We start from the raw sequence: 27,550 nt of genomic DNA, 5'->3' as shown, positions 1-27,550 counted from the left end.
CCACCACGTTTCACAGATATTTTATGGTCATCAGATCATGAGATGTTTCTCTCGCTCTCCATGCTTTTCTGTCCTATTGTTCTGGTACAAGATAATCTTGGTTTCATTATTCTGTTTCATCAGAACTGAGAAGCGCCTTTTTGGGCCTTCCTGTTCATGATTATAACCAATGATTTGTATGTTTTTATACATTCTCTGTATTGCCATTTATAAAGGTGTTTCTTGATTGTAGACTTTGATAATGCTACCTTTACTTCTCAAGGGTGTTTGTGACATGATTAGATTTTGTGAAGGGTTTTTTTTTTCTCAACCAAGGAAAGTAATTATGATCATCGATTTCAGCTGATTTCACGTCACCAAAAGGTCTTTCGGGCCCTTGTGTTGCTGAGCTGACCAGTGCAATCCTTCTTTTATAAATGCACCAGACTGATCTGGCCACTCCTAAAGTTTTTCTCTGATTTCGGGCTAATGATCACCTCCTTCATTTTCAATGAAAGAATAATGGAGAAACAGTTACTTTTCAGCCTCTGAAAGTGGGGGACTAAGTATAAATAATTATGTAAAATGGTTAATGCAGTACTTCTGTTAAACCCCTAAAATTACAGCTGCATTTCAATCACATGTTGAATAAAATTACCCGTGCTGGTATACAGTGGCAAAATGAAAATTGTGTTATTGTCCAAAAACGTGTTAACCCAAATCTAAATATATGTGTCACAAAAGTATGAGAGACTTTTCAAAAAAGCATGTCCATTTTACTTTATGGACTTTATTTATGCTTAATAAAGACCATAAAATGTGATGTTCTTCAGCAATGCACTTGAAGCACCAACTAAGTTTGTGTTTCATAACTTCCAGCTGTGTGTAGAGTGTTAACTAGATTTTACTTGTACAACATTTTAGGTAAGAAATAAAGTGCCCTTTATCCTGCCACATTATTCTGACAGCTTAAAACACTGATAGGGTTGATTGCCTGTATTATGGCTTAATTGTCAGTGTTACTACTTTTGTCCTCATCAACCACCATTACCTGCATCTAAGTATATGTAAATGAAGTAATCAGCTAATCAGTTACATTGACAAAAAAGGTTAAAATCATGTCTTTTAATAACAGCCAGAGAGAAACTGAAAAATTATGCACACTCACATTCAACTAAAATACACAAAAAGACACTACTGCAGACATTTTATCTGCTCGTTTCATAAATGTTTATTGCACTCAGATTCTTAACAATACAAACAGGAATTGGACGACACAGAGATGTCTACAATGTGCTCAACACACTGTAAAATTCATAGCCTTCAACAACATAATTTAAAAGTCACTGGTTTTTGGTTCATTGAAACAATGCAATATAACAACCTAGTAGAGTTACTGAATAAATATGCAAGGAAATAACCTTTCTTCAAAAACGTAACAATAATATTAAGATGAGACAATGTGAGATAATTTGATGTTTACCACACTGACACAAGGACACTTGATTTTTCTGGCATTTTATGCATTTTTGTGTTACTTTAAACAGCTTGAATATGTCCAGTAATTACATTTTATTGATCTCTTTAATGTACAGCACTAAAAGAATTTATGGTAAGGATGACATGCAGACGAGAGAGTCTTTAATCAATCAGTGCTAAGGTAACGCATAGCCCCAAAATACATCACCCAAAATGTAACAGCACAAATATATGAGTGTGATAGACTAGATAGGATACTTCAGTTCAACTTTCTTCTCCTCTTTGCTTATGTAGCAATATTAAAAACATGTATTGGTTATTACACAGTTTGATTCTCATGCTGCTTAATAGGGCTCCAGTGCAGAGTTAAGGTCAGCTTTGTGAAATAAAATATTTTTAAGGCTAAAACAGAGTGAGTCTGCAGTCTGCCCCGTCCCACCTGCCAATCATTGTCAAAAAACGACTTTTTTTTGTTTATTTATCCTAAAAGCATCAGCTTTCTCACACCACCATTAAATTCAGAAATTAAATAAATTTAAATGGTGTACCAATAAATTACAAATTGATGGGAGACCAGAACGGAGACACTGTGCATGAAATAGCAAAATATTACATATGGCTGTTGTCCTATCTACCAACAACTGAGAACTCTGGTTGCAAGCTATCTAATATTGAACGAAAACCTGGAGAATACAAAGCAACAGGGAACCAACGCGGTTTCACAAACTCAGGTGTGGGGTAGGATGCTGGAGTTTTCAATCATCATTATCCTTGCAGTGCTACTCCAATTGCTCCTGCCAGCTATGATTCCTACAAAGATTTTGAAACCAGTAGGCAAGCATTAGGAAACAATGCCATGGAGCATGTCAGGTTTGAACACAGTTTGCAAACATTTGTATTTTTAGAAATCTGTCTTGTCTGTGACATGAGTGTTGCAGCGGTTTAGTGTTAGCGATGGTAGTATAGTATATATCCTTTAGACGTGACTGCATTTGATGCAGCTGTAGGTACTTTTTTTAGGGAACAGAACTCAGGGGTATACTACAAAGGAAGTTCAACATAGCCAGGCTTTCTTTATATTAGCTGGCATGACAAAAAATTAAACCCCAGTTGGAGATAATGGGTATCACAATGGTGGTTATCAACTTTCTGTTAAGAAAGGTTTTCTGATTCAGGCTCCGAACACGCTCAAACACAAAACGGGGCGTTTTCACGTATTATATGACTCTGCTTCTGCATAAAACGATCCCCGCGAGTGCCACCTCTTCCAGTCAGAGACGTTAATAGGTGAAAAACAATCTGATGATTTAGTGCACGCAATGATTAAACCTGGCTTGATAATTTATTTGTTTTTATGCTGCCGTTAATTTCTAATGCAAGGTCTGCATATTAGAGCTCTGAAAGTTTAAACCAGATACATTTAAACATTAAATGCTGCTGTCACATAGCCCACTAAAGCACATAGAGAACTTTCTTTTGTTTTTTTGCCAGCTCAAAGTGAAATTCATTTTACTGATTGAATACGTATTCTTGGTGACAAATGGTCTGATTGATTTTCCATTTTGTGTTCTAGCAGCTCCAGCAACGCAGCAGATAAGAATCATGCATAAAAACATCTATACATTTTCTGCATCACCAACTGAATGCATGTAAATTCCAGTAACTATACGATGCAGTTTGTGCTGTTGGAATTTTACAGCATTCAGTGGTTTCAGTGAGGTACGGCTTAACAGGTTGCATATATGAAACATATTACTCCAGCAAAGAATCTGTACAGTACTTAGCACATGGTATAAATTAAAGAATCAGTGAGAACATGGTGCTTCAAGCTGATTTTGAAACTAAACATAAATTGCTCCTGACAAGGTTATGTGTTTAGCATAGGTTACCACGGTGATTAAGCCAGGTAAAAAAGTCACCTTTGTGACACTGAAAACTCTGACTTTAAGCTTCAACACAGCTTGCTAAGCCATTACGCTCACTTCTGAGTACACCCTCAGAGCTTTTCACTTTTAAACACTTTCCAAACTACAAAGGTCATCCTACCCCTTAGGACATTTCTGCTTTGTTCATAATGGGAACAGCTCTGTGTAAGAAAAAAAAAAGCTATTGTGTTTTTCATCCTACTAGACTAAAACTACCAGGTGAAGCAAAAACCAAACAAAGGAAAACAAAGAGCTAAAACAGAGGTAAAATCTATGAGTGAGATAAACAGCTGGAATATCATCTGAAGCAGATAACAGAATTTTATGCTACATCTGTCTGTATTTCAGTGATATTGTGGTTAGGCCATGGCTGGAAAGTCACTGGAAGAAAATTACAAAAAATGTACAAATGTGAGATGTACAGAGAGAAATGTATGCAGCTCAGGCTGTGAATTTTAGTGACAGTTGCTTCACTGTCACTAAAGCCTAACGACTGCTCCAGAATGTTCTCAACTGGTGTCTCGTGTTTGGGCACGATGTATACAAGACTGACGGACAGAACTTTAATACCGCAACAAAAGACAATAATGTGCTCTCAAAGCCCCACAGAAAAAATGATAATGTGGTCAACCGAATAAAAGGTGCTTTTGGTTGTATTAACAAGGCTACCATTAAATGAACTTTAAAAGATGTAGTAATGTTCTGTTTTTCACCTTTACAGTCCTACATAAGTTTCCTAAAACATGAATTAAAAAGATAAACAAATTCCATTAATATCCCTATTACGGTTTAATAGTTCCACCACAGCACATAATATTGGAGTTTGGACTCTTTCCAGTTCACACCTTAATGTTTTAAATTTAATGTTCCCTGAATGTTACTGAATGCAATTTAATGAATGCTGGTACTTGGTTATGCTATGAGCTAACTGTGCAGTAAACATTAAAGCTGCCAGCTGCATTCAGCGACATCAATGTTAGTGTGTGCTACTTAAACCTAACACAAGAAAACAGTGATGTGTCGATAAAGTGCTTCACAGGCTCAAAGCCTTATGCTTTAATGTAAATACATGTTTAGCGAAGGCCAGGCTGATTGGTGAGTACAGCAGCCAATAAAATGGGAAGGAAGAGAAAAAAAAAAAATCTGTGTCTCAGTAGCTTAGAAATCAGTTGCATCTTAGGCTTATTCCAAAGAGATAGCATGCCAGTGTGTTTAATCTTAAAAGTTTGCATGATCAGATCCACTAGACCAATATAAGGCCCAGTGGCCAGAATCAGCCCGCCAAAAATCTGGCCCACTGGATGGCTTTGGAAATTGTCAAGGAGGGCATAAATTTTAAACTTAACTATATTTTCACAAGTTTTACAGCTTTTCCTACTGACCTCCTCAGTGATCGTTTATACTTCACCAAAGTAAATAAACACCAGTAAACCATTAAATGAGAGAAAGCTCCTGTTTTTTCACCATCTACTATTTTTACAGTTGGTTCAGCATTAAAAGAAAAGAAAAAAAAAGACATTCTGTCAATTAATGAAAATAAATTTAGTTTGATTTTTTTTTGTACTTTTACACATTACTTCTTACAATTTAAGCCCAAAGCAACATTTCTATATCGTGTAGAAAAACTGATTTATCCTTGAAATTGCACTTGTTTCTTTTTATTGAAATATCTCAGGGACTAAATGTGTGATTAAACACTATCAGAAAGTCTGGCCCACTTAAGATCAAAGTGGGCTGTGCGTGTATGTGGCCCACAATGTAAAATGAGTTTGACATCCCTACATTATAAGAACCGGATTCAACTTGAGATACTCAAGATAAAACCCAGTAGACTATAACCTGAACTGAATTGACTGAACTACTGATTTAATAACCCAAATGAGAGCTACAGTGAGAACTGACTGGATTGCAGCTAAATTAAAGAGTGTTAAATAAGAGTATGTTTCTTCCTTTTCCAAACTTCTGTACTTTGCAATTGCACAACAAAGGGCAATTACACTTTGTTGTTCTTCTAAGAAGTAGAGGAATGCCTCCTCTGAATGTATGTGTAGACTTTAACACAGTGGTCCCAACAGTCCAGCACTAGCAGCTGTCCTTTCTGGGTAGTGGCCACTCCCACAGGACAGGTCAGCCCTTCCTGGATTAAAATATTGTATCCACCTTCTTTTGGAAACTGGAGGATTTCTTTCCTGCCACTGTCTGTAACCAGCAAATCTCCATTGGAATCCACACACATGCCAGTGATACAGCGGAAGTCTTCCGTCTCCGAGAAGAAATGGCTGAGCTGTTTGCCAAGCTGGCCATCAGTACCCACCGAACCGATGGAAAAGCCACCCTCCAGGTGGGGCTCATTCTGGCGTTTCTCAAAGTTCAGGGCCAAGCCCTGGGTAAAATAAACCGTTCCAGCTGCATCACATGTCACAAACTTTGGCCGTACAGCAGAGCAAAGTCTGTTGTAGCTGACCACACCTACATTGCGGTCTACCGCTATACACCACAGCTTGCCACCTTCGACATCTGACACTACAAACTGGCCTGATGGCATGGCAGTAATACCCCAGGGTTTAATCAGTTGGTTCTTGTGGCAGGCCACACAGTGTCCATCCATGGTGTAAACTTTAACTGAGTTATCGTAGTTGTCAGTGACACCAATCAAGCCTTGTGCAGTCACAGCAATAGATAAGGGGATGAGGTTAGGCAAATCAGCCCCCAGGAAGCTCAGGACAAAGTTGTCAATGCTACTAGCGCTGCGCCGAATTTCACGTTGGAAGCCTTTGCGATTAAAAATCTGGATACGGAAGTTCCCACGATCAGCCACCAGTACCTCACCTTGAGGCGTCACACAGATGCTGACAGGCAGATTGAAACTCCCAGGTAGAGTTCCCTTAGAGCCCATCTTCTTCACAAACTGGCAGACTGGCGGCCCTGAACTTGCCCGCGCTGCTCCAGGTGATCCTCCTCCTGCATCCATAGACTTTGATTTAAAGCTGCTTGGCGAACCACATACTGCCTCCTCCACAGCTGCAACCATGTCAATGTCTCGGTAAAGATCCACTGGAGCCACCACTTCACCTCCTGTAGCTCCCGCCCCCTCTACATCACTTTCAAGTGCAATTTCTAACCCACTCTCCTCATCATCTGTATTGATGGTGCAAGTTCTTGTGGTCAGCTGGCCCACTTCTAGAGGTTTAGACTGCTCTGTTCTGATCAGCTCTGGCTGTTGCAGTTGAAAGGTTGTGGGTAAACTGCTCCTCAGATCCAGTTCCTCATCATCACTGTCTCCGCCATCGTCTTTTAGCAAGGCAATGTCACTTTGTCTTGCTCGCATTGTCAGATAATCACAGCGTGACACCACTTTGACCTCTGCAATGTTAAGAAGATATGTCTGCTCCTCCAGGACCTGCGCGTTGAGCTTTTCTACTTCTGCCATGGAAGTCCTGAATGTCCTTCGAGACCTGCTGAGCTCCTCTTGAAGACGTAGCTCAGCTGTAGTGTAGTCCTGCTGTATTGTTCGGTACTTTAGTCTCAAGGACTTGGAAATGTTTTCAATTACTGTCTTTTTTTTCTGAATTTCTCCTATAACATCACGGAGAGCCTCCAGTTTACAACCCAGGTCCTTACGACGCTGTTCAGCAGCCACCCTTATCGGCTGGACTGAATGTCCTTCATGCAGGTGGCCATCTCCTTTGCAGAGCTCACAGAGAACTGAGGCACAATCGTGGCAGTACTGTCGCGGCAGGCGATTGCAGCAGGATTTGCACATTAGGGCGGCGGCAGCAGCACTGCAGGACATAGTGCAATCGAGAATCTTGAGCACAGTGAGATTGTCAGCCAACTGGGAGATGCTGCTCATACGGGAGACCTTGCTACAAAAGGGGCAGCGGACACCATTGATAGTATTGGCCAACAGCTTCTCCAGACACTGCCGGCACACTGTGTGACCACACTGCAGGAGCTTGGGTCGCATTTGTTCCTGGTTGTAGGTTTCCAGGCAGATGGGGCATTCGAGAACCTCCCTCATTAGATCTGGGTCAAGAGCAGCTGCCATTGTGGTCCTCACCTTAAATGGAAGAAATGAAAAGTTCTGTAACATTGTGCCACACTGTAACACTGAAGCAGACGAAACTAACAGATATTCAAAAAATAAACACAGGATGCAGCCACGCTTATTTGCCAGGTCAAGTTTAAGTTAGATTCTAGATAACAGAGCAGATTAGATCAACATTAACGGTTAGATACACAGTTCAATGACGTGGAGCTACTGAAACCCAACATATGGTGAGTGATGGCGTGTATCAGCAAGCTAAGAGATACACCGTGTCATGCTAATGAGAAACGGGAGTACTAGGTTAAATCCTACACCAACATAATGCTAACTTGTTGTTTTACAGCAGGTTGACACTGCAGTCCAGACTTGCAAAGGAAAAGTAAATCGCAGGCCTCACCACAATACGACAAATGCCCTTAGCCCTGCACATAAACAGTAGTGTTATTCACCGACAGTACTGACTTTGAAGGGCGTGCATTCAAACGTAAGAAAGGCGACTCGTCGTAAGAGTCTCTCGAGGCTTTTCTGCTTTTAAACATTACCTTCACTTCACTGTTTTGCTGGTTAAAAGTGCAGCGCTGTTGCGGGGCGTTCTGTATCTTTCGGCTATGCAGCTGCTAGTAAAGACTGCAGTGCTGACGACATCACGCACACACAACCGGGATGTTACGCAATACGCACAGAGGCGAGCCCTACGGTTGTTTTGATTGGCTGCCATTTAGTAAACGGAGAGCGCAGTTTTTCAGAATTACTGGAGCTCGCCACCTAGCGAGTTGGATGACCTCAGAAATTCCCAAAAGAAATACAACTCCATACCAAATGTTTTTAAATACAAAATTCTATCGATTTGGTTAGATTGGTATATGCAGTGAATAAACACACAGGCAAAAAGCAAGAGTAAGCATTGCATGTTTAGGTGTGATATAAATGCAGTTAGATGGATTCATATGTGTTCTTCTCCCAGCAACTTGTTAATTCAACAGTAAAATGTCTTGGTGCATTCTCAATCATCCAGGAAAGTAAATCTCCAAAAGTTGATTCTGTTCATCTGGACGGAGCGTTTTGTGGGAGAAACGTTTCGTCACTCATCCAAGTGACTTCTTCAGTCTCAGCTGACTGCAGGTTTCCCCAATCTTATAAACAGTACATTTGCATAATGACTGAAACCAGCCCACTGAAGGAACAATGGGCCAATTCCTTAATCTTAATTATGCAAAATCTCATGACCATTGATCAACAACCACTGACCAAAACCCACTGATCAAAGACCAATGATCAATGGCCATGAGTACCATTCACAAAGAGTTGGGTGCAATCACAGCATTGTAAGATGGTGACAGATGTACCCTTAGGCCCCCTTCTCGATTCAGAGATGGTGTTTCGCTTTTCACGTAAATGCCGTCCTTGACTCCGCGCTGGACGTAGCGTTTCTCCCATAAAACCCTACGTCCAGATGAACAGAATCAACTTTTGGAGATCAACAGTAAAATGCAATAAACACAATAAAATTATTGCAATGTCATTTTAGCAGAATATCCTTCTCCATTAAAGCTACCCCCTTTTAAGTTAGATAACTGGTTAACTTGTAACCAAGTAACCAAACTTGTAGCTGAGAAAACTATTCTCCCATAGCATACCTGAAGCAGTGTTCACAAGCTTTGTTTTTAAAAGAAGGCAGTAATTACACAGAGTGACCATTAGATGTCAGAATAGGTCTACTTAGAATGTTCACACGATACAGATATCAGCAACAAAATTAAAACCACTGACAGGTGAAGTGAATACCACTGGTAATCCAGTTACAGCACAATGTTCTGCCGGGTCCCGGCAATCATGTGGATTACTCTGACACGTACCACCATTGTTGCAGACAAAACACAACCCTTGTCTGCATGGCGACAGCACCTCCCTTTGCTTTAACAGCACTGGCTTCCCCCAAAGGTCATGTCCCACCTATTCTGCAGAAACGCCGACCAGCTAAGGCAACATGAGTCTGTGTTTTTAACCTGGTCTGCAAACTCTCCTGATATCAGTCAAACATCAATGGGATATGCAGGAACAAGCCTGGAGGAGGCCCCACCCCACAACCCATAGGACCCATCAGATTAGCTGGCAGTGTCTGGTGCTAGACATCACACCACACTGCTGAAAACTCCCATGTCCCCAGTGGGTGAGAGCTGTTGTGTCAGCTGCAGAGTTGCAACACTGAGCTCGTGGCTTTAATGTTGGAGCTGATGATTTACTTTAACAGGACTATCTAAAAATGGCCCACTTCAAGATATATCCTAAGATATTTAATATTTCTTTTAGCCTACTATCATCAGAGCCGTAATTGTTGTGCTGCCCTTTTTTCTCTATATTAGTTAAAAGAAATGTATATAATTTACAATATCTATACTTAAAGCAAGGACCTGTTAAAATCACTAGTTAGTATGGACCTGTTATAGTTGTCTTACTAAAGCAATAACATCATCCGCCCATAGTGAGTGTATCTGTATCTAATTGCCTTAGAAAGATACCTAACTCTGTTGCTGTTGTTGCGTGGGCAACATCACTCTGGCCAAAGGGGATGGGTCCCTGTTGACTTAATTATGATGCAACCAGTCTACAAAGAGATTTTAATTAACAAAGAAAGATCAAGATTAATAGCAAGTAACCTCACCACACTTATCTCTTTACAGTGTTTTGGTGACAGGCAAGTCTTGCACAAGCATCACATCTATTCCACACAGTAAAGAGCTGTCACAGCTAAAGAGGCAACAAGCTGGGTCACTCCTTAAACTGCGAATTTGGGGAAATTTCTCTAAATGTGTGTGGAGTGTACTTTATACACCACAAATAAGCAGGCTCACAGACACAGGTGCACAATGCTTAGGTGATATGGGATTTATTGTGGGAGCTGGTTGACAACATCGCTTTTCATTGTCTGTGCTTCCTTGTGAAGTGGGTGTAATTGGGCTCATGGGCCTCCCATTGAGCCTGTTTGCATTGTGTTTCAAATGAAGTTACCACCCACCTTTAAAGTGTCATCTAGCTGGACACAGGGAATAACTAACAAAGACACACAAAATTTTCTTTGACACACAGACTTACGGAACAAGTCTTAGCTACCTGACATGAAATACAGCTTAGATTTAATAACTAAACTTTGAGCACAGATGGTTATTTCAGAGCCACTTTTTAATATTATCCTGGAAGAATCCACTCTGGTATATTTGTCTAAACCCAGTATTCTTTTTGGATATGATACTTAATTGTTGCAACGACTTTGTTGTCAAATTTTTACTTACTTACCTCGATTTTTAATTGAAACGATCATGGAAATGCCACATAAATGTAATGCAAATTAGAATAGTTCGAAAATGTTTCTTTTGTATTTGCAGATAAATATTTCACATTTTTTATAAGATGCCTGCTATGTTCTTTTATGCGTTGCATGCTGTAAATGTGTTATTTGATGCTTGCAGTTTTCATTTCTGCAAAGCTAATTCTTAATAGGCCTTTTAAAAGAGCATCTCTAATTGGCCCAACTGAACATGCAATGAAGAGGAAGAGCAAACTTAAACTGTCTACACTTTCAGTAAGCGTGACTATAGAGTAGGATTTTGCACACTGCTGTTTTTGTACATGTGTAGAGGCTGATGTTTTAATTTACACTGATAAAAACAGATTTGTTTTCAGTATTATGCGTCTCATTTTGCATATTTCTCATTGTGTTTTCTCCGCAGTTTGTTACACAGCGAGACAGTGCATTATATGTAATTGTTATATCGTGAAAGAAGCTTTGGTGCACTCTTATTTATTGTTTTAGAAAAAATACATTATCGCTTAGTTGGAAAACTTGCATTTCTTTGGAAAGTAAACGGAAACAAAAGCATATCTGCCACATCAGCGCAGATGGCAGATGTGCTCCACTGAAACATGTGGCTTGCTGTGTCCTCCAAATCAATCACTCAACACCCGATTAGCAATCTCTCTCCTCCCCTGTTTCTTTCACTTCCTCTTCTTTCCATGTGGTGTGTTATTTTCCTGCTTAAGGAGGAAATGATGAAAAAGAATCTCCCCAAACTCCAGTGAGGACATCAAAAAGTGGTAATTGACACTTATGAGAAGAAACCAGGCACATCCCCTCCCTCCTTCTTTTATCCCCTAGCCATTCCTCTTTTGTCTATGACAGCTGATGGTCATAAGGGATTAGGTTTTTTGTTTTTTTTCTTTCAAGTAAATCCAGATGGTGATATTCTATGCAACTAATCTTCTTTTTTTCCAAGCAAGGTTAAATTATTTTTACAGAGTTAAGAAAAGGGGGATTGTCTTTATAATTATGAAAGCGTACATATAAAAAAAGAAAGAATCTGACACTGTGGCATCAATCATTTAAAGTAAATCAATATTGCATTTAATTGTTTATCTCCTTCCTTTGACTAATGCCCCATATAACACCCCTTTCTCCCCAAAAACCCCTCCAGAGGCAACGGAGCAGGGTATTGGTGGAGGCGGGCGTCGTGAGCTGAAGTCACTTCCCTTCATCAGCTACCTGTCGGCGCTGCAGAAGAGCCAGCTTTTATCTGATGACATGGTGAATGGTGTGGAGATCCGCTGTGAAGAAAAGGGCAGCTGTCCAGCTGGCTGCCACCTATGCCATCACCAGGCCATGATGGGCGGAGTATCGGGAAGAGGCCGCACTGGTAACAGCAGGACTGGTGAACAGCCTTCCCCCATCCCTGTTCTGCTGGAAGTCAGTCGCGTCGTGCCCCTTTACAGCTTGGTCCAAGACAACGTCACCAAAGAGGTGAGAAAGCAGCGTGGGAGTATAGGAAGCTCTGTGTCTGTGTGCCAGCTTACATGCACATGCATGTGTGCAAAGGGAAAAGGGACAGATGAGAATGTGAACTGTCAACCTAATTAAGAGGTGTGATGCTACTCAAAGCAAAAGCAATCCGCATACAGGAATAAACTTTCACCACTTTATTTAAAAATCCTTTTTTTTTTTGTTTTTTTTAATGAAATGCCTAATTTTATCATTAATACCGCAATTCCTTCTATTTTCCCAAGTTTGCAAGATTTAATCTGCTAACATTTATACATATCGTTTAAATATGAATATGATTATCCCATATATATATATATATATATATATATATATATATGTATATATATATAGATAGATAGATAGATAGATAGATAGATAGATAGATAGACAGACAGACAGACAGACAGACAGATATGCAAATCTGTCTTCACATCTTTACACTGCTGGTGGTTTGTGCTGACAAGCTGGCAGCTAAATACTGCACCACTGGGCATTCAGTTAATGGTGATGTAATCAAACTTTCTAACTGTACATATTTGTTGTTGTCTGAAGCGTTTAACTGATGCAGTTATAAGAATTCAACTCTAGGTGGCATTGGTTGGTTGACTTTGACCGCTGGAAATGAATACTGTAATACAGAGGGACTAAAAAGGATGACATCATGGTTTTCTCTTGTGGGGAAGTCGATGTGTATATGTGTGAGATATGCGCGCCCGTGTCTAAACAAGTATATACAGCTGAATGTAATATCAGCTTAATTGCCACGTGCTGCACTATGATTCATCCCATTTCAGATGTCTTTGGATCTTTTTGCAGAGAAAGTTAATCATATCACATTTCCTTTCCATAAGCAAATTTACTAATGGGGTCTGGCTAAATATTAGACCATATTTTCTTTGTTTGTTCATTCAGCACTTTTTTATTTTTGATACCTAAGTTTTGATAACTTTGTCTTCTCAGTGTGAGTAAACAAGATTTCAGGTAACGTCCACCTAAGACATGTGCATGCATATATACGGAGGAGTTTAGCTTAGTTTAGCTTTACCCTTATCAATCATTCAGCAATCAAATGTATTTGTGTGTGTGTGTGTGTGTGTGTGTGTGTGTGTGTGTGTGTGTGTGTGTGTGTGTGTGTGTGTGTATATATATGTGAACCTATGATCGCACATACACGATATAGCTTCCTGTACGTGCCTCCCATAACAAGTACCACAGCCCCAAAGAAAAGAAGGCACAATCAATAGTAGACGGCCCATAGTGGGCTTCATCAATACATAAACGTGAGGAAGAGTAAAATGCCTCTCTTCCAAACACCTTGCTATCCATCCATCCTTTTCTCTTCCCCTACCCACTAGTGGTCTTCTGGGGGTTTAGAGAGTGAGATGTATGAGAAGGAGGAGGAGGAAGAGGAGGAGAAGGGCTAGACTGCAGTGGATCGCTCAGCCCTTCTGAGGTAGCTTGAGGCAGGATTATTAGCTTCTTATTGATGTCATCGACCTCTTGGGAGGGAGGGGAGTCCATCACTGCTCCTCTTTTCTTCGCTTTCTCTTCTTCTCTCGGCCACAGCTGCTTCTAGTCAGAATGGCACATACCTACATTGCATTAGAGACAAGCGACGACCTGCACACGCAACCACCCTCTCGCTCTGTCACTCTCTTCCTTTATGTGTTTCCGTCTCACATGCGCAATTTTGCTTGAGACTGTCTTTCTACTTGGCTGAGTCTATCAGGAAAGACAGCTGCCATGTGGCAAAAGCTTTCTCAGAGATGAAGTACTTTTTTTCCCCCTTTAGCCCATGGAAGCAATCAAAATAGAAGCTTTGTTATCTAGTTTATGATTAGGTGGACCGAGATCATATCTATATGTGTCGACCACTTACTCTTTTTTTGCCTCCTTTTGTCCCTCCTTTCCGAGGTCCTGGCATCTGTCAGTAACCTCCCCCCCCCCCAGCTGCCTGATTGTTTGACAGGACGCATCACGTCCATTTCACTACTGACTCACGTGACGCCAGAAGGGGATTTGGTCACAATGTGAAATCAGCCTTTCCCTGTAAAGACTATAACAGAACTTTTTTTTTTACAGTCAACTGAAACTAAACAAAAAAGAAACCTAAAGTGAAAATTGAAAATAGGCTTTTGAAACCGATAAAAGCTAAGTGAACTGATACTGGATGGTTATAAAACCTCAAAATAAAGTAACAATGTACAAGAAATGTCTTTATTTTTAGTCTTTTTAGTCCACAGTATGGGTTTTTTGTTTTTTTTCTTTTGGTACTCAATTAAAGTTTATTGCAACATCTTCAATAGTTGCAATTTACCTTTTTAAAAAGTGATCCTTTCAAATACTGAATAACACAAAGATGTAATTCTGTGTATCCATGTCATTTGAGTCCGAACAAGATTTCAGTCCCAGAGCTTGTGGGTTTTTTGATTGCTTATTCATTCTTCATTTGCACTTTTAGATGGATTTATAGATGATAATGATTATTTTTGGAAGTGTAGACTTGAGGTTTCCTCCGTCTTTGTTTTGGTCCTAAATGCCTCTCATGTTGCTCTGTTCTCTGGCAGGGCGTCTTTTAGATCGAGTCTTGACTTGAATTCAACTGGAACCAGTCTTGGAATTGCACTGGTGGTCTTGCTTACTGGGCAGATGCATGTATGAAAATAAATACATGCATATGCAGATTACCACAGACTTTTTTAGTCCCACAGAAGAAAAAACCAAGGTAAAAAAAATTAAATATAATAAGCTTATTGCTTGCCAGTAGTTCTGTGTTGCTATGACTGAATTACGGCAAACCTTTTGAACAAATTGGTTGTGAGTCTAATGGGTCAGAATGCTCTATATCTTGGAGAATTGTTGCTGTCATGCTCTGACCATTATCCAGTACTGCAGCCCCTCGCAGGGGTGTGTCTCCAATATTTCCGAAGAGTAGATGAGAGACTACAGGTTTAAAATGAAAACGGCAACACCATTAACCAAGAGAGTATAGTAGGCACTGCATAGGGAGCAAGTAACATACAATACCTTGTAACACATAGCGCAAAGTTCAATTATACAATTAGAAGTAACTGGACAGATCGCATCATGTCAAACAAAACTGTTACAATAAATATTTAATGGAGTATCATGTCAAATGCTTCTCAAGTTCACCTTTAGGACAGTTGTTGTGGACTCTAAAGGTGACAGTAAAGGTCACCTTTAGCAAGTGGAATTTAGTTCAACTGATAAAATGCCTGACTTGGCTAAAGATAGTGTTTTTAATTCACTGACCTGTTGAATTATGAAATATGATGTGGTGTGTTTTGATGAATTTGGCTGAAACTCATACAGTGCTCACGCCGTCGCGCCTAAAAGCGGGGAAATAATCAGTAAACAGCAGTGTGCCAGTTCCATGCGCAGCCACGCATGCCCAACACATAACAGAACCACTGTGTTTGACAGATGAGGTGGTGGTCAGTAAAGGATTTTTATGTTTGTGTGTGTGGTTTCATCACTCAATAGAAATTTATCCCAGATCTGCACACGTTTCCTTTTTTTATGCTTTTATTAAGTGCACTAATGCCATTGTGGGGTTTCTGTCACCCTGAATCCTCAGAAGGTATGTTCATGAAGTCTTCTCTTTTCATCTTTGGCAAAGAAACATGTGCACCTACTTCCTGGAGGACATTATTAACTGGCTTTGCAGAGCAGCCATAAAGTTCTTTTTTCCTCCCCCTTCAGGTCACAGAGTTTATTTGGTTTGTAGAACAACAACACTTCTTGAATACTGCTGCAAATTTATGTTATAAACTAACTTTCTAGATTCCAGAATCATAAATCTAATTAAAATTTAATTTAGTTTAATTCGATTCAATTCAATTTACGGGGGGAAAAAAGCAAAGAGAGGGAGGAAAACAGAGAGAGATGAAAAAAGGCAAAGACTAAAGCAACAATAACAAAGAAGGAAGGCGAACGCTCCTGTAGGGTAGATAATTAAACAATTTTCTATAAAACCTGCATGGTCAGTGCATACTATTTACATCCTCATCCACAAACATCCATTAATTACATCAGCAGCAGTACAGACTTGTTCTTTATGCTTCAGCCAAAACAGTTTGACCTCACAGACACAAACCTTTCTTTCCAATAACAAAGCCCCAAAAAGTGTATTAGTGTTCATACAACTTACAGAATGAATGCTTAAAAGTAGCATAGATAATTACTAGGGGTGCAACGATACACAAAATTCACGGTTCGGTTCGGTTCGATACTTTGGTGTCACGGTTCGATATTTTTTCGATACAAAAAAAATGTTCATGCATTTTTAATTTGTCATTTATTAAAATTATAAATATATATTTTAACTCAAAAGTACAGTTTTTAAATTTAACCCTAACCCTTGTGCGCGTTTTTTATTTTGACAGCGAATGCGCACCTGCGGACCACTTATGTGCACCCCTGGTTATTTAGCTCGTCATATTGCAGCCACAGAAATTCTTTTGTCCATGAAACCATAAAGCTGCACTTTCTTTTTGCCTTATAGTCTGATTTGTCATAACTTCTCCGTTTTGTGGTAAGCTTTTATTTGGCTGTCACTTCTTCACCCTGACCTGTCTTATTTGGCTCAGCAGAACTGAAATGCTTTTACACGCTCACTCACATAAGCTCAGCGATTCTCTGCGCGATCAACCTCTCACATGTTTAAGCTGCGGGAGATTTCACTTGTCATGTTTGCATAGTGAGCTAACGATTAATAAGACGATGTCAGAGGAATTGGTGCACAAATTATCATCACTCACAGATCAGTGCTGTCGCTCTCTATACACAGTTCGCACGATTGCAAAGTGAAAGCAAAAAAACAAGCGCAAATTCAAACGCGACTTCAATATGTCACATATTGACAGTGGCTCACCGATGCCAATGACATAATTACCCAGCTACATTTCTGAAAGAATGCAAAAGCATTGACATATATTTTTCCTACAATAGCCCGACGGGCAGGGAAGAGATAGATTTTGGTAGCCCGACTGAAAAAATCGCTAGCTCCGGGACGTCGGGCTAGCGATATTGCGAGCCCTGTATCTGATTGAGGAAACACTCATCTTTGGAAAAGAGAGTTTATTACAGAGAAATGTCTCTTTCCAAAATAAAAGCTATACTATCCGCTTCTTCTGGGCTATATTCTCAGCAGCATAAGGAGAATCATGTGCTAACAGCTGTCTAAATGACTCGGCTAAAGTTAGTAGCATGCTTGTTGTTTTTGTCTTTGCACTAGGATGATGTCGGCGTAAATGTGCAGTCATATTCGTTGTGTTCCCACTAGTGCTTTCAGGTTAATCTCGTTGAAATGACCTTAACGCCACAACACGGCAAATCTCCGTTAACGAGCTACCGCCAATCGCCCCGTGCATGGGGCTAGACGGCCAACACGTTAACGAGCTAACTGCGCTAACACACTAGTTCCCACCCATGTAATTGAGCATTGCATGGCACATCCAACATATTGTTTTACTTTAGTCCATGACTCGCTTACCTTCAGGGTCATACGTCACATGAAAACCAAAATAATTCCAAACGCCAGATCTGAATGAGGGTCAATTTGCCTGTTGCAAGGAGAGCTTAACTTCTGTCTCGCTAGCTTGCCCTGTGCTCTTCCTTCTGACTATGCTGTCTGTGTGGAGCGCTCAGTGGATCTGCGCTCGACAGTGCAGCCTAGGCGGAGTAGTCGAACACAGATTCACTGAGCGCTCCACACAGACAGCATCGTCAGAAGGAAAATTGATAAAATAAATTACAAATGTTGTATTGTTCGATACATATGCGTACCGAACCGAAAGCACTGTATCGAACGGTTCAATATCGATACGAATATCGTTGCACCCCTTATAATTACCTCAGTAAAGGATATGGTTTGTTTTATCGTTATTATTGTTATAATTGTTTCTTAGCTGTTTTTAATTGCCTAATGCTATCTTGTAACAGAAAATACAATAACACACTAACCATCACTTTACTTTGCTGGAAAGGTCAGATCGGCTCAGAACATCTTCAGGCAGAACTGGGACACCAAAAAACCCAAACCTTCCTAATATTTGAGAGTTTTCAAACACACTATCAACCTCTGTTTGAACCAACCTTTGAGCTGCCCCCACTGTCCCATTTCCTGGAAGGTTCCTAGAAGCAGCCCATTGGTTCCCTTGTTAACACCATTAGCCTTGAATGATGGAAAGGGCCAGATAAATGCATGTGTGCATGCACGCACACGCACAGAAAGAACATCATTATGGTGGGCTGTGTGTGTGTGTGTGTGTGTGTGTGTGTGTGTGTGTGTGTGTGTGTGTGTGTGTGTGTGTGTGTGCCGTGTCTTACACTCTTTACCACCACTGGTGATTATTTTATAAATCAATACTCTGGGCCAGCTGGCCAGTGTTTTTGTGTATTAGCCTCTGGATACAGACAGTAATATGGTCAGCATAGACTAGACAAACAGATTAATACATTAAAGACGTCACTATGGCGTTGCTTGCTTACTTGTAAGTCACGACAGGCATCTAGAAAAGTGAAAGGTCTAAATTGTGTTTTGGTGCCAACGAGTCTGCAGGGTTTAAATGACGTCAAAGCTCAGAATTTGTGGCTTGAGTTTTTGCTGATGCTCACTTGCCCTCAATGTTCACTGCTCTTGTCTTACATTTGACGTGGGGAGTGATTGCATTTCAACTTGATTCGTTCAGTGTTGATAAGGTTAGCAGAGACAAAGTTGTGCCGTGTTTGCGAACCGGTAAAACGGCGTGTTAGAGGCACTAGCAGGTTCCTAAAAGTGAATGTGTTTGAGGTGCACAAAGACTCTGTCCTCAGAGAGAGCCTTCTTTACGGAAACACCACCTTTTCTAATATGAAGCTTAATGGATAATGTTTGGTTCTTACAGAATGTGTATGGATCTGTGGAGTTCTGGGAAATGCAGAATACGCAGTTAATCGATAAAGTGTAGAGTAGCCTCCTCTTGCCAACTGTGACTTATGTAGCAACAGCACTGAACACACATACACTCTGACCCGGGATTTTCATTGTGTTTGTTTATTTCATCACTGGATTTTTTTCCTGCCTATTTATTTCTTTTCACTCTCACCTGCCGCATACGTTGCTGTCTTCGTCACCACGAGCCACCGCACGCATTCTATCGTAATTAAATGCTTTTTTTCCCTGCTGAACTTTAAATCCTCGTCTTTATTTTACCTCCTGCATCCCCACCCAACTCCCACCTCGTTCCCTAAACCAAAATTAGATTCCCTGTTTACCCAAAGGAGAATGGCTTGCATTACTCTTCAAACATAAACACAGTGGTAATCGCTTTGTCTGTTTTTCACATGTGCAGCCATGCAATCAAGCGCAGAAACCCATATGGGTTTTTTTTCCCTTCTAGGAATCTGATGGTGGTACAGGCACTGCGGTCCTGTGGTCTTTCTCTCTTTTGCCCCTGGTATTGGAGATCGTTTCTCATATTTGCCTAGACTGTGTGCGTGCATAGACCTTGAGCCCGTGTTATTTGTGTGTGTTGCATTTCACTGTGGCCTGCTTCCCATTGATTTGAGGTGGCAAGACTACTGCTGTTGTTGTTTTCTGGCAGCAGTTTACCACATGGGTTCATCCGGTGGGGGTGGGGGGGGTGGCATAATAACCTTTTCGGTTTTCCAATGGATTATAATATGGCTCTGGATTATAGTGCTTGCCTGCCCCCTATAATACCTAATTTAGAGCCCTGGTACTGTACTGGAGGATGTAATGATGAAGTGTGCGCTGCAAAAGGATCCATTCCCTAGTAAAGTCAGGGAATGTGTTTCAGTGTCGGAAGTCCCCATTTTCACACCTTTGTTTGTAGATTTTTTTCACTGTCCTATTTTATTTCTCTCTTTCTTCCTTTCTTTCTTTCTTCAGCCTCACCCTCTTTATTTTCCTCACTCTTTCCTCTGCTGCTCATTTAGGTCATTTGTGCTCTCAAGGTACTTTGCCTCGAGTGGAAGAAGTCAGTTCCCATGAAAGTCTGTTGAGCCTTCTTTGAGGCTCACAATGCAATGTTATGGAAATGCTAACATCAGCTTCTGAGTGCATACCCTGACTCAATTTTGGCCAAGCTGTTTGCCTCTCTGGTCAGGCCTATGACCAAAGTCAGCTCGAATGTCACTTCTACTAATCAACACACTGCAGAAAATCTTTGTTGGCGTTTCTCAAATGAAACGAAACAGTGAGCTGTTGAAATTAATCATGATCATGTTTGTTTTTCACTTTGTTTGTGTGCAGCATGTACTCAGTCGTCTTAGAGATGTGTGCGTAGTATCATCAGTTGCTCTGCTTTTGAATCAGCGTCATATGCCATGCGTTCGAACAATAAGGGGCCTCCTTCCTCCTTTTTGTTGGATACCTGGTACACAATGCTACTGTTTCTGCACGGCTTCAGTGCCCTTTTTTTGAGATCACGATCAAGCACGTCTCCAAAGTAGCCTGCGTGAGGTAACACTTGTTGTGGAAGTTTTCCATTTAAATAAAGCCTGCAGACGAGCGGTGAGTGGTAGCTAACATTCTTTAATCAAAACACAAAAGAACAGAAAAACCAAGCTTGGTGGAGAGCCTGCATGATCGCGGGGCAGACGGAGACACGGAGTCTCTCTGAGCCTAGCATGGCTCTCAGTTAAATACCTTTTCCAGGAACAAAAGGCAGTACACAGCTGTTTCACACCTTAAGGTTCACACTCCCTTGCTACCTCCCAGAGTCCTCGAAGAGACAAAAGACTCTTCCTGTGGAGTTGTCTGCTTCCCCCAACTTCCTTACTAGACCCCCACCATCTGTCTTACTGTATGAGTGTGAGACATGTTAAAATCCAGTGGCACCAAGGCATTATACAATAAAATAATGTGATTAATACATAAGTAAAATAAATTCCAATACACACTATCAACCAGTTAGAGCACATAAATTACTGAGTGCTCATTGATCTGTAGTGTGACGGGGAGTCGTAGTGATGGTGAACTCTCTTGAACTCACCCTCAAGAGAGCCTGCAGCTTTAACGAAAGCCCTGACATTATATTTTATTGCTTTGATGGTTATATTGGCATTTTGCTGCCTTTTAGAAGATGGCTGAGCTACGACCTTTTTTTTAAAAAACTTTTTTCATCCACCTGTAAATGAAGTAGCACAAGGAGATGCCAGAAGTTGATCTCATCTATTAATATCTCACTACCCGCTACCCTGGAATGGGAGGTGGCTAGTGTCACAGCTCTCACTCATCTATCATAGAAGTCACAGTGCATCTATGATATCACAGTGTAAGCACAGTGATAGTGTCACAGTGTTAATGCTAGTGTGATGTTCCTGCCTTCTGGTAATTGGGAACGGTGGGTATGAAAAGGTCACTCTCTTTTTGACTGTGTGTGTGTGTGTGTGTGTGTGTGTGTGTGTGTGTGTGTGTGTGTGTGTGTGTGTGTGTGTGTGTGTGTGTGTGTGTGTGTGTGTGTGTGTGTGCGCCTCTCTGCTGTTACATCTTTATGAGACTTACATTGAGTTCTGAACAATTTTGAGGGCATTTTGACCAGTCCTTACTCCGTCAAATGTAAGACTATATTTTTACTGGCTGTCTCCTGGAGTTCATTTCAGGGAACTGTCAAAGGTAAATGAAAAATTGACTGACATAAGATGAATGTCTGTGTGTGCTGTTATGTGGAGGAAACCAGTGGAGGAAACTGGTTGAGGGGGTGGGCTGGGTGGGAGGTGAGGAGGGGGGATGGGATAAGCATAGCTGGACAGTAAGCCCTTGTTTCAAAAGATAATTGCATTTCTCTCACCTGTTACCCTTTACAGGCCTTAAAGAGTGCCACAATGAGCTCATACTGGTGTGCTGGAAAGGGCGATGTCATCGATAACTGGTGTCGCTGTGACCTGAGTGCCTTCAGCAAAGATGGCCTGCCTAACTGCAGTCCCCTCAGGCAGCCGATGTAAGTGTGAGGTGACACTATGACACTTTGGAATCCATGCACATACACAAGAGAGGTTTTATGGATGCATGCACCAGTGCACTGCAGGGACACTTATACGCACATGGATATGCGCACACATACACACTTACCTGTCTCTCTCGACTCCAGGGGCACTTGAGAAAGCTGTAGACATAAGCACAGTCCCTGAAGTTCTAATAACTGTCAGTCAGCCCTTACACTTCCCTGACAACAACATGCTCTCATTCAGGGTGTCCTAATAATACCCCTGAGCCTTTTGTGAGTCATCCGCCCAAGCGATTGTTGCCTTAAAAAATCTTTAAAAAGAAACAGGAAGTTGAAAGGGCAAGACTTTGATGATAAATTATCTAAAGTCATAAAAAAATCATAACTAAAAAAATGAACAAACTGGATTCATTTTATTTTTGATTTGCATAATTAAAGCAGTAAATTGTATTATGGCACACATCATTAATGCATTCAAAAGAATTATCCCTATTATAGTTTGGTTGACACAGCGGATTATAAAGTCCAAGTCCAAGAAACTGACAACATAAGATCATATTTCCCTACCCTCCCAATGCATGGATACCCAAAGGCTGGAAGAGCAGCAGCAGGAGGAAAAACAGAATAGGTGCAAGTGATAACAGATATTGCAATCATTAAGCCAAGTATAGGCCCCCAATAAACCATCTACCTATACAATGTGTTCGTCGCCTATAAGAGCTAGCATAGGTTCCAACCCTTCTGCATCCCTGAACTTGATAAGTGTTTAAGAAAATGGGTGTATGGATACAAGAAAAACACAGAATGAAAAGAGGCCCTGGGGGTGGGGGGAGGTTGCAAAGCAGCTTGCACTTGCACAATTGTAAGTATCCTAAAGCACCGAAAGTAGTTTTCCCTAAATTAGAAGTTTTTCTAAATACATTTTTCAGAGTTTTAGCTTGAATGAATTGCTGACAGTTTGCCTTATTTTAAAGTTTTTCTTCCATGTTTTTAGGGCCATATGCTGCATGCATATGCCTCTTGACTGGCTAAGCCAGTTTATACATTCATTGAGGGTTTCTAGCTTACGTGTATAAATGGTATGGAGGTAACTGACTGGTCCTTCTCTTTGTGACTTTTTAAAGTTTTACTGGACCATTTAAATAGCAAAATAATCAGTTCCATCCTTTATTAACAGCTGTTTCTTTTGTAATGATTGTGCAGAGAAAACTCTGTGAGTTTTGGCAGTTCAGTACCATTCCTGTGGGCCCAAATGTTATAATATATGCTGACCCTTGACTTTTAAGCCAAGAAGCAAAATAGATAGGAAGTGATATTGAAATCAGACTCTAGTTTATTTTGCACAGATGTTATAGAAGTACTCTGAAATGCATAAACCTTTTGACTGTTTTCTTAGTATTTTGTTTATGAATTGTGGTTGTTGACTTACTTGATGCCACAAACAGAGTTTTGGTTTCTGTAACTCTACGACCTGACAAAAAAAAAGGCCCAAGAGTCACTGCAGCTGCCAAAATCTCCAACTCTGGTTAGTGGTAGACACATTAAGAACCTGAAATAAGTATTATTATTGTGTGTGAGGATAAAACTGAGCATCAAAACAGCTAACCTCTTTCATGGCATTGTCACAGACACAGCTGGAGAGCAGACAAAAATTGAAATGTTGTTCTTTTATCTCTTTTGAGGGATTAAAGGGGGAAAACTACACATGGAAAGCTGCTGGAGCACATGTGGCTTTGGAATGCTGTTTTGTTCCAAGTCTCTGTTTGCTATTCTGTTGTCAGATGACATATAGCTGGAGGTGGTGCACTCTCTAGTCCAACACAATAACAACAACACGTGGGATTCCCACTTATCCATTTGAGATTTATGACCATGCTTTCAGCATAAAGCATACGCTGATACAATCCTATGTGAAACTCCAGATGAGGATGCCAAATAGTTGTGGAAGCATTTTATCTCATTGTTCATATATGTCTGGTTTTTTTTTGTGTGTTTTTTTTTATCTTATCTTGTATTCTCTGTATTGTTTAGTTTGCGCCTATCCCCTTACCTGGAGCCCTCAAGCACAATGGTCGCCCTGGAGTGGATGGATGTGGAGCCTCTGATTGGCTGCAAAGTTTCTGACTACATCATCCAGCACAAACGAGTAGAGGATCCCTCAGAGGCAGAGATCTACACAGGTAGAGGAGCTTAAATTGGCTAAAAGCATCTTTTTAATTAAGCTTTCTTATTGTTGGTCTTTGTTCCACATATATTCATAGCAACATATAAAAGTACAAATAGTTACATTCACAAACACAAAAGCTGAGAATAAGAAATGTTTATACTATTGATTCTATAATAAATAAAGTCTGTTATGCATTGAGTTAGAAGCCTAACCTTTATGTTAGGAGATCTGAGATGGGATTGGGCTTGCAGGAAAAGCAATTACCCACATCAGGTGATGTACTGCTGGAACACTGATGAGCTTTAGGTCAAGCTGGAGTGAGAGACTCCTTTTTTTCAGATTGGTGATGAAGCGATGTCGGAAAGGAAGATGAGAGATTTCACTGACAGATACAAGAATAAAGATGTTTAATGAGTTGATTAGAAGACTCAAATAAGAAGAATTAAACTTACATTTGCAGTGAATGAGTTTAAAGCTTTTGTCTGGATACAGAACAGGCGTGGGAGTTCAGACTGAGGATGGGAGAAGATGACGTAGGACAATTTATCAGGGACGTAAATGGTACTGACCGCTGCACTGTGGGGATAGGGGAATGGTCATGGTAGTGACGGGAGGTGGGGTGAGTCAGGGAAAAGGGCAAGATTTAATAATATTGGAGAAATGAGATGGTCTGGCTTTAGACACTGGGATGCACGGACAGGCCATCCATCATCCAGGGGAGGAGCTAATGAAGCGTGGGCACCAGAGAAAGAGAGGGCACAGATAGCTAGACAGAGCCATGCTGGCAGAGGTGAGGTACGGAGGGGCAGATGGTGTGGGTGACTCACTTTGCTATGTGCCAGTCACCACTCTAATTCATGTTATAACAGAGAACAATGCAGATTGAAATCATTGTCTTCATCTTTTGTCTTTTTAACTTTATTCTGTGTTTTTTTCTTTCTGAACTTTCTTTAACCCTTTAAAGCCGGTCAGAGCGGGCACGCTCCATTTTGCGTAACTATTTTTAAATCCCGGTAGCTCTGCAACCACGTAAGCTAGCGCAATAATTTTTTTTTGCATATGAAACCGGAGGAGTTGTACTTACATCTTATGCCATCAGCTTGTCCTCGGTCACAGTTTCCTTCCACATATAGCTTTGCAAAAACTGCATAAAAAGCACTTGCAGCAACAAAAACATAATATTCCAGAAACACGCTTTACCGATCCGATCAGCTGTTTGTAACACTTCCTACGTCCATCAGCGTGAACTATCGCATGTCCTGCATGACCTGCCCGAAACCGGAAGTGACGTCATTTTGCGGAAATGTAGTCTTTTTTACCATCGTGGCCTTATGAGCCTATACTTGTATTTTTAAAAGTTATGTTTGAGTTTATGACTTTCTGTGTCGTTTCTGGGATGCTGAGGACTCATATTGCACTGCTGGAAATAGTTTATTTTGATGCATATGCTGTTATTTTGCAAATTTGCACTGTAATATATTTTTTTCGTTTTTCCTGCAGTATATGAAAATTGGTGTATCTCAAAAATAAAACTATGAAGACACTCAAAATAAATTTCCCGTGGTGGGAAACTAGTTTGTGCAACTTTTTTGTATTTACAGTTTTGAGGGATAAGCCTCTTAAATTTCTCTAACTAGAAATATATGTTAAAAAAACAAAAACGATTTTCAATTTTTTTGTAGTTTATTGCACTTTTTTGCAATTTATGTAATTACTATGCACTTAATGCAGACATATTATTAAAATTTGGGCTATAATGGTTGTATTTATGTATAGCAACTTGAAATGCTCCAAAAAATGGCTCAGTTCTATGGTATGTCTTAAAGGGTTAAAATAGGAGTTTGGTGACAAGCAGTGCACTTACATGCTCCATATGTTTACTTAATATATATGACACTTCTAATGACCCACTTTTGCCTTTGTATACCAAAACAGTGGATTTAAAATAAATCAGTGGTGTGATCAGGGTTTAACAAAAGTATCCCATCAACTTTTTAGGGCTTACATTGAATGTACTATTGGAAAATGATTAAAAAGCAGCCAAATGAGACTCATTCTCTTTTTATTACATAAAAAAGCAAATGAATGATATGGAGTCATTTCCAAGCATTCAGTTTGCATTTGGTAGCTTTTCACTACAACTCTTAATAAAGACGTGTCAATCCAAGTGAAGGAGACCATCATTAGGCTGAAAAAAACCTGTCAGAGAACTTTAGGAGTGGCCAAATCAACAGCCTAGTACATCCAATGTGCTGGCTGGCTCTGCAGCATCACCACAGCAGACAGCTATTGGATCATTGCATAATTCTTTCCTTGGTTAAGAAAAACATCTTCACAACTTTAGCAAAGTCAAGAAAACCCTCAAGAAGACATCAATGTCAAAGTCTGCAATCGAGAAATGAAATAAATACAGAGGGTTTACGACAATGTACAATTCACAGATTATACTCAAAAGCAGAAAGACCAGATTTGACTTTTCTAACTGAGCCTGCCAAGTTCAGGGAGGAAAAAAGTATATATTTAAAAAATGTTAAAACAATCTTTGGACACATGAAATCAAGATTAACTTGTTACAAAATGACGGGAAAGAAAAGTATGGAGAATAAATAGAAACAGCTCATTAGCTCAAGCATATCACATTATCTGTCAAACATGATGCAGGCACTGTTATGGCATGGGCATATATAGCAGACGGTGGAACCAAGCCACTGGTTTTTAATAATGACGTGATTGCTGATAGAAGTAGCAGGATAAATTGCGAAGTGTAGAGAGAAATAATCTCTGCTCAGATTCAGCCCCGTTCTGCAAAACTGATCAGATGGCGCAAATGGATAGCGTTCCAAAGCGTACTGCTAAAGCAGGCCAAGAGTTTCTCCATGCAAAGTTTGGTGATATTCTTCATTGCTTAAGTCAGTCAACTGATCTCAACCCAATAGAGCAAGTTTTGCAGTGGAAAATCTCTGGAATCTTCTCAAAACAGGAGATGCAGCGTTTGATGATTTCCAGGGGTTCAAGACTGCCTGCTGTTACTGACTGAAAATGATTTATTTAAAATGATGTTAGGCCAATTACACGTGGAGCCTCTAAATTTGACGGACTGTATAGCTGAACTTCCTAAACAGTTAAAGCAATACATTTGTCAATTCCCTTAAATTAAAGCTAAAA

The 27,550-nt window shown here is 40.3% G+C and overlaps 2 protein-coding genes across 2 annotated transcripts in view; one reads left to right on the top strand and one right to left on the bottom strand.

Moving 5' to 3' along the window:
- Positions 1 to 27,550, top strand: part of astn2 (astrotactin 2) — a 303,516-nt gene that overhangs the window by 225,162 nt on the left and 50,804 nt on the right. Inside the window, exons 17-19 of the mRNA XM_012916877.3 lie at positions 11,901 to 12,223; positions 22,079 to 22,212; positions 24,250 to 24,398. Of these exons, the coding sequence (XP_012772331.2) occupies positions 11,901 to 12,223; positions 22,079 to 22,212; positions 24,250 to 24,398 (606 nt within the window). The remainder of the gene's footprint in view (positions 1 to 11,900; positions 12,224 to 22,078; positions 22,213 to 24,249; positions 24,399 to 27,550) is intronic.
- On the bottom strand, positions 1,186 to 8,095 carry trim32 (tripartite motif containing 32). The gene is made up of 2 exons (XM_004537991.3): positions 7,974 to 8,095; positions 1,186 to 7,443 (listed from the first exon to the last, which is right to left on the bottom strand). Exon 2 carries the CDS (start codon positions 7,429 to 7,431, stop codon positions 5,395 to 5,397), a length of 2,037 nt encoding a protein of 678 aa, XP_004538048.1. The 5' UTR covers positions 7,432 to 7,443; positions 7,974 to 8,095; the 3' UTR covers positions 1,186 to 5,394.

Source organism: Maylandia zebra, linkage group LG7, assembly GCF_041146795.1.
Source record: "Maylandia zebra isolate NMK-2024a linkage group LG7, Mzebra_GT3a, whole genome shotgun sequence".
Classification (NCBI taxonomy): Eukaryota; Metazoa; Chordata; class Actinopteri; order Cichliformes; family Cichlidae; genus Maylandia; species Maylandia zebra.
The sequence above is the reverse complement of the archived record's forward strand: the minus strand, read 5'-3'. Positions and strand labels throughout refer to the sequence as shown.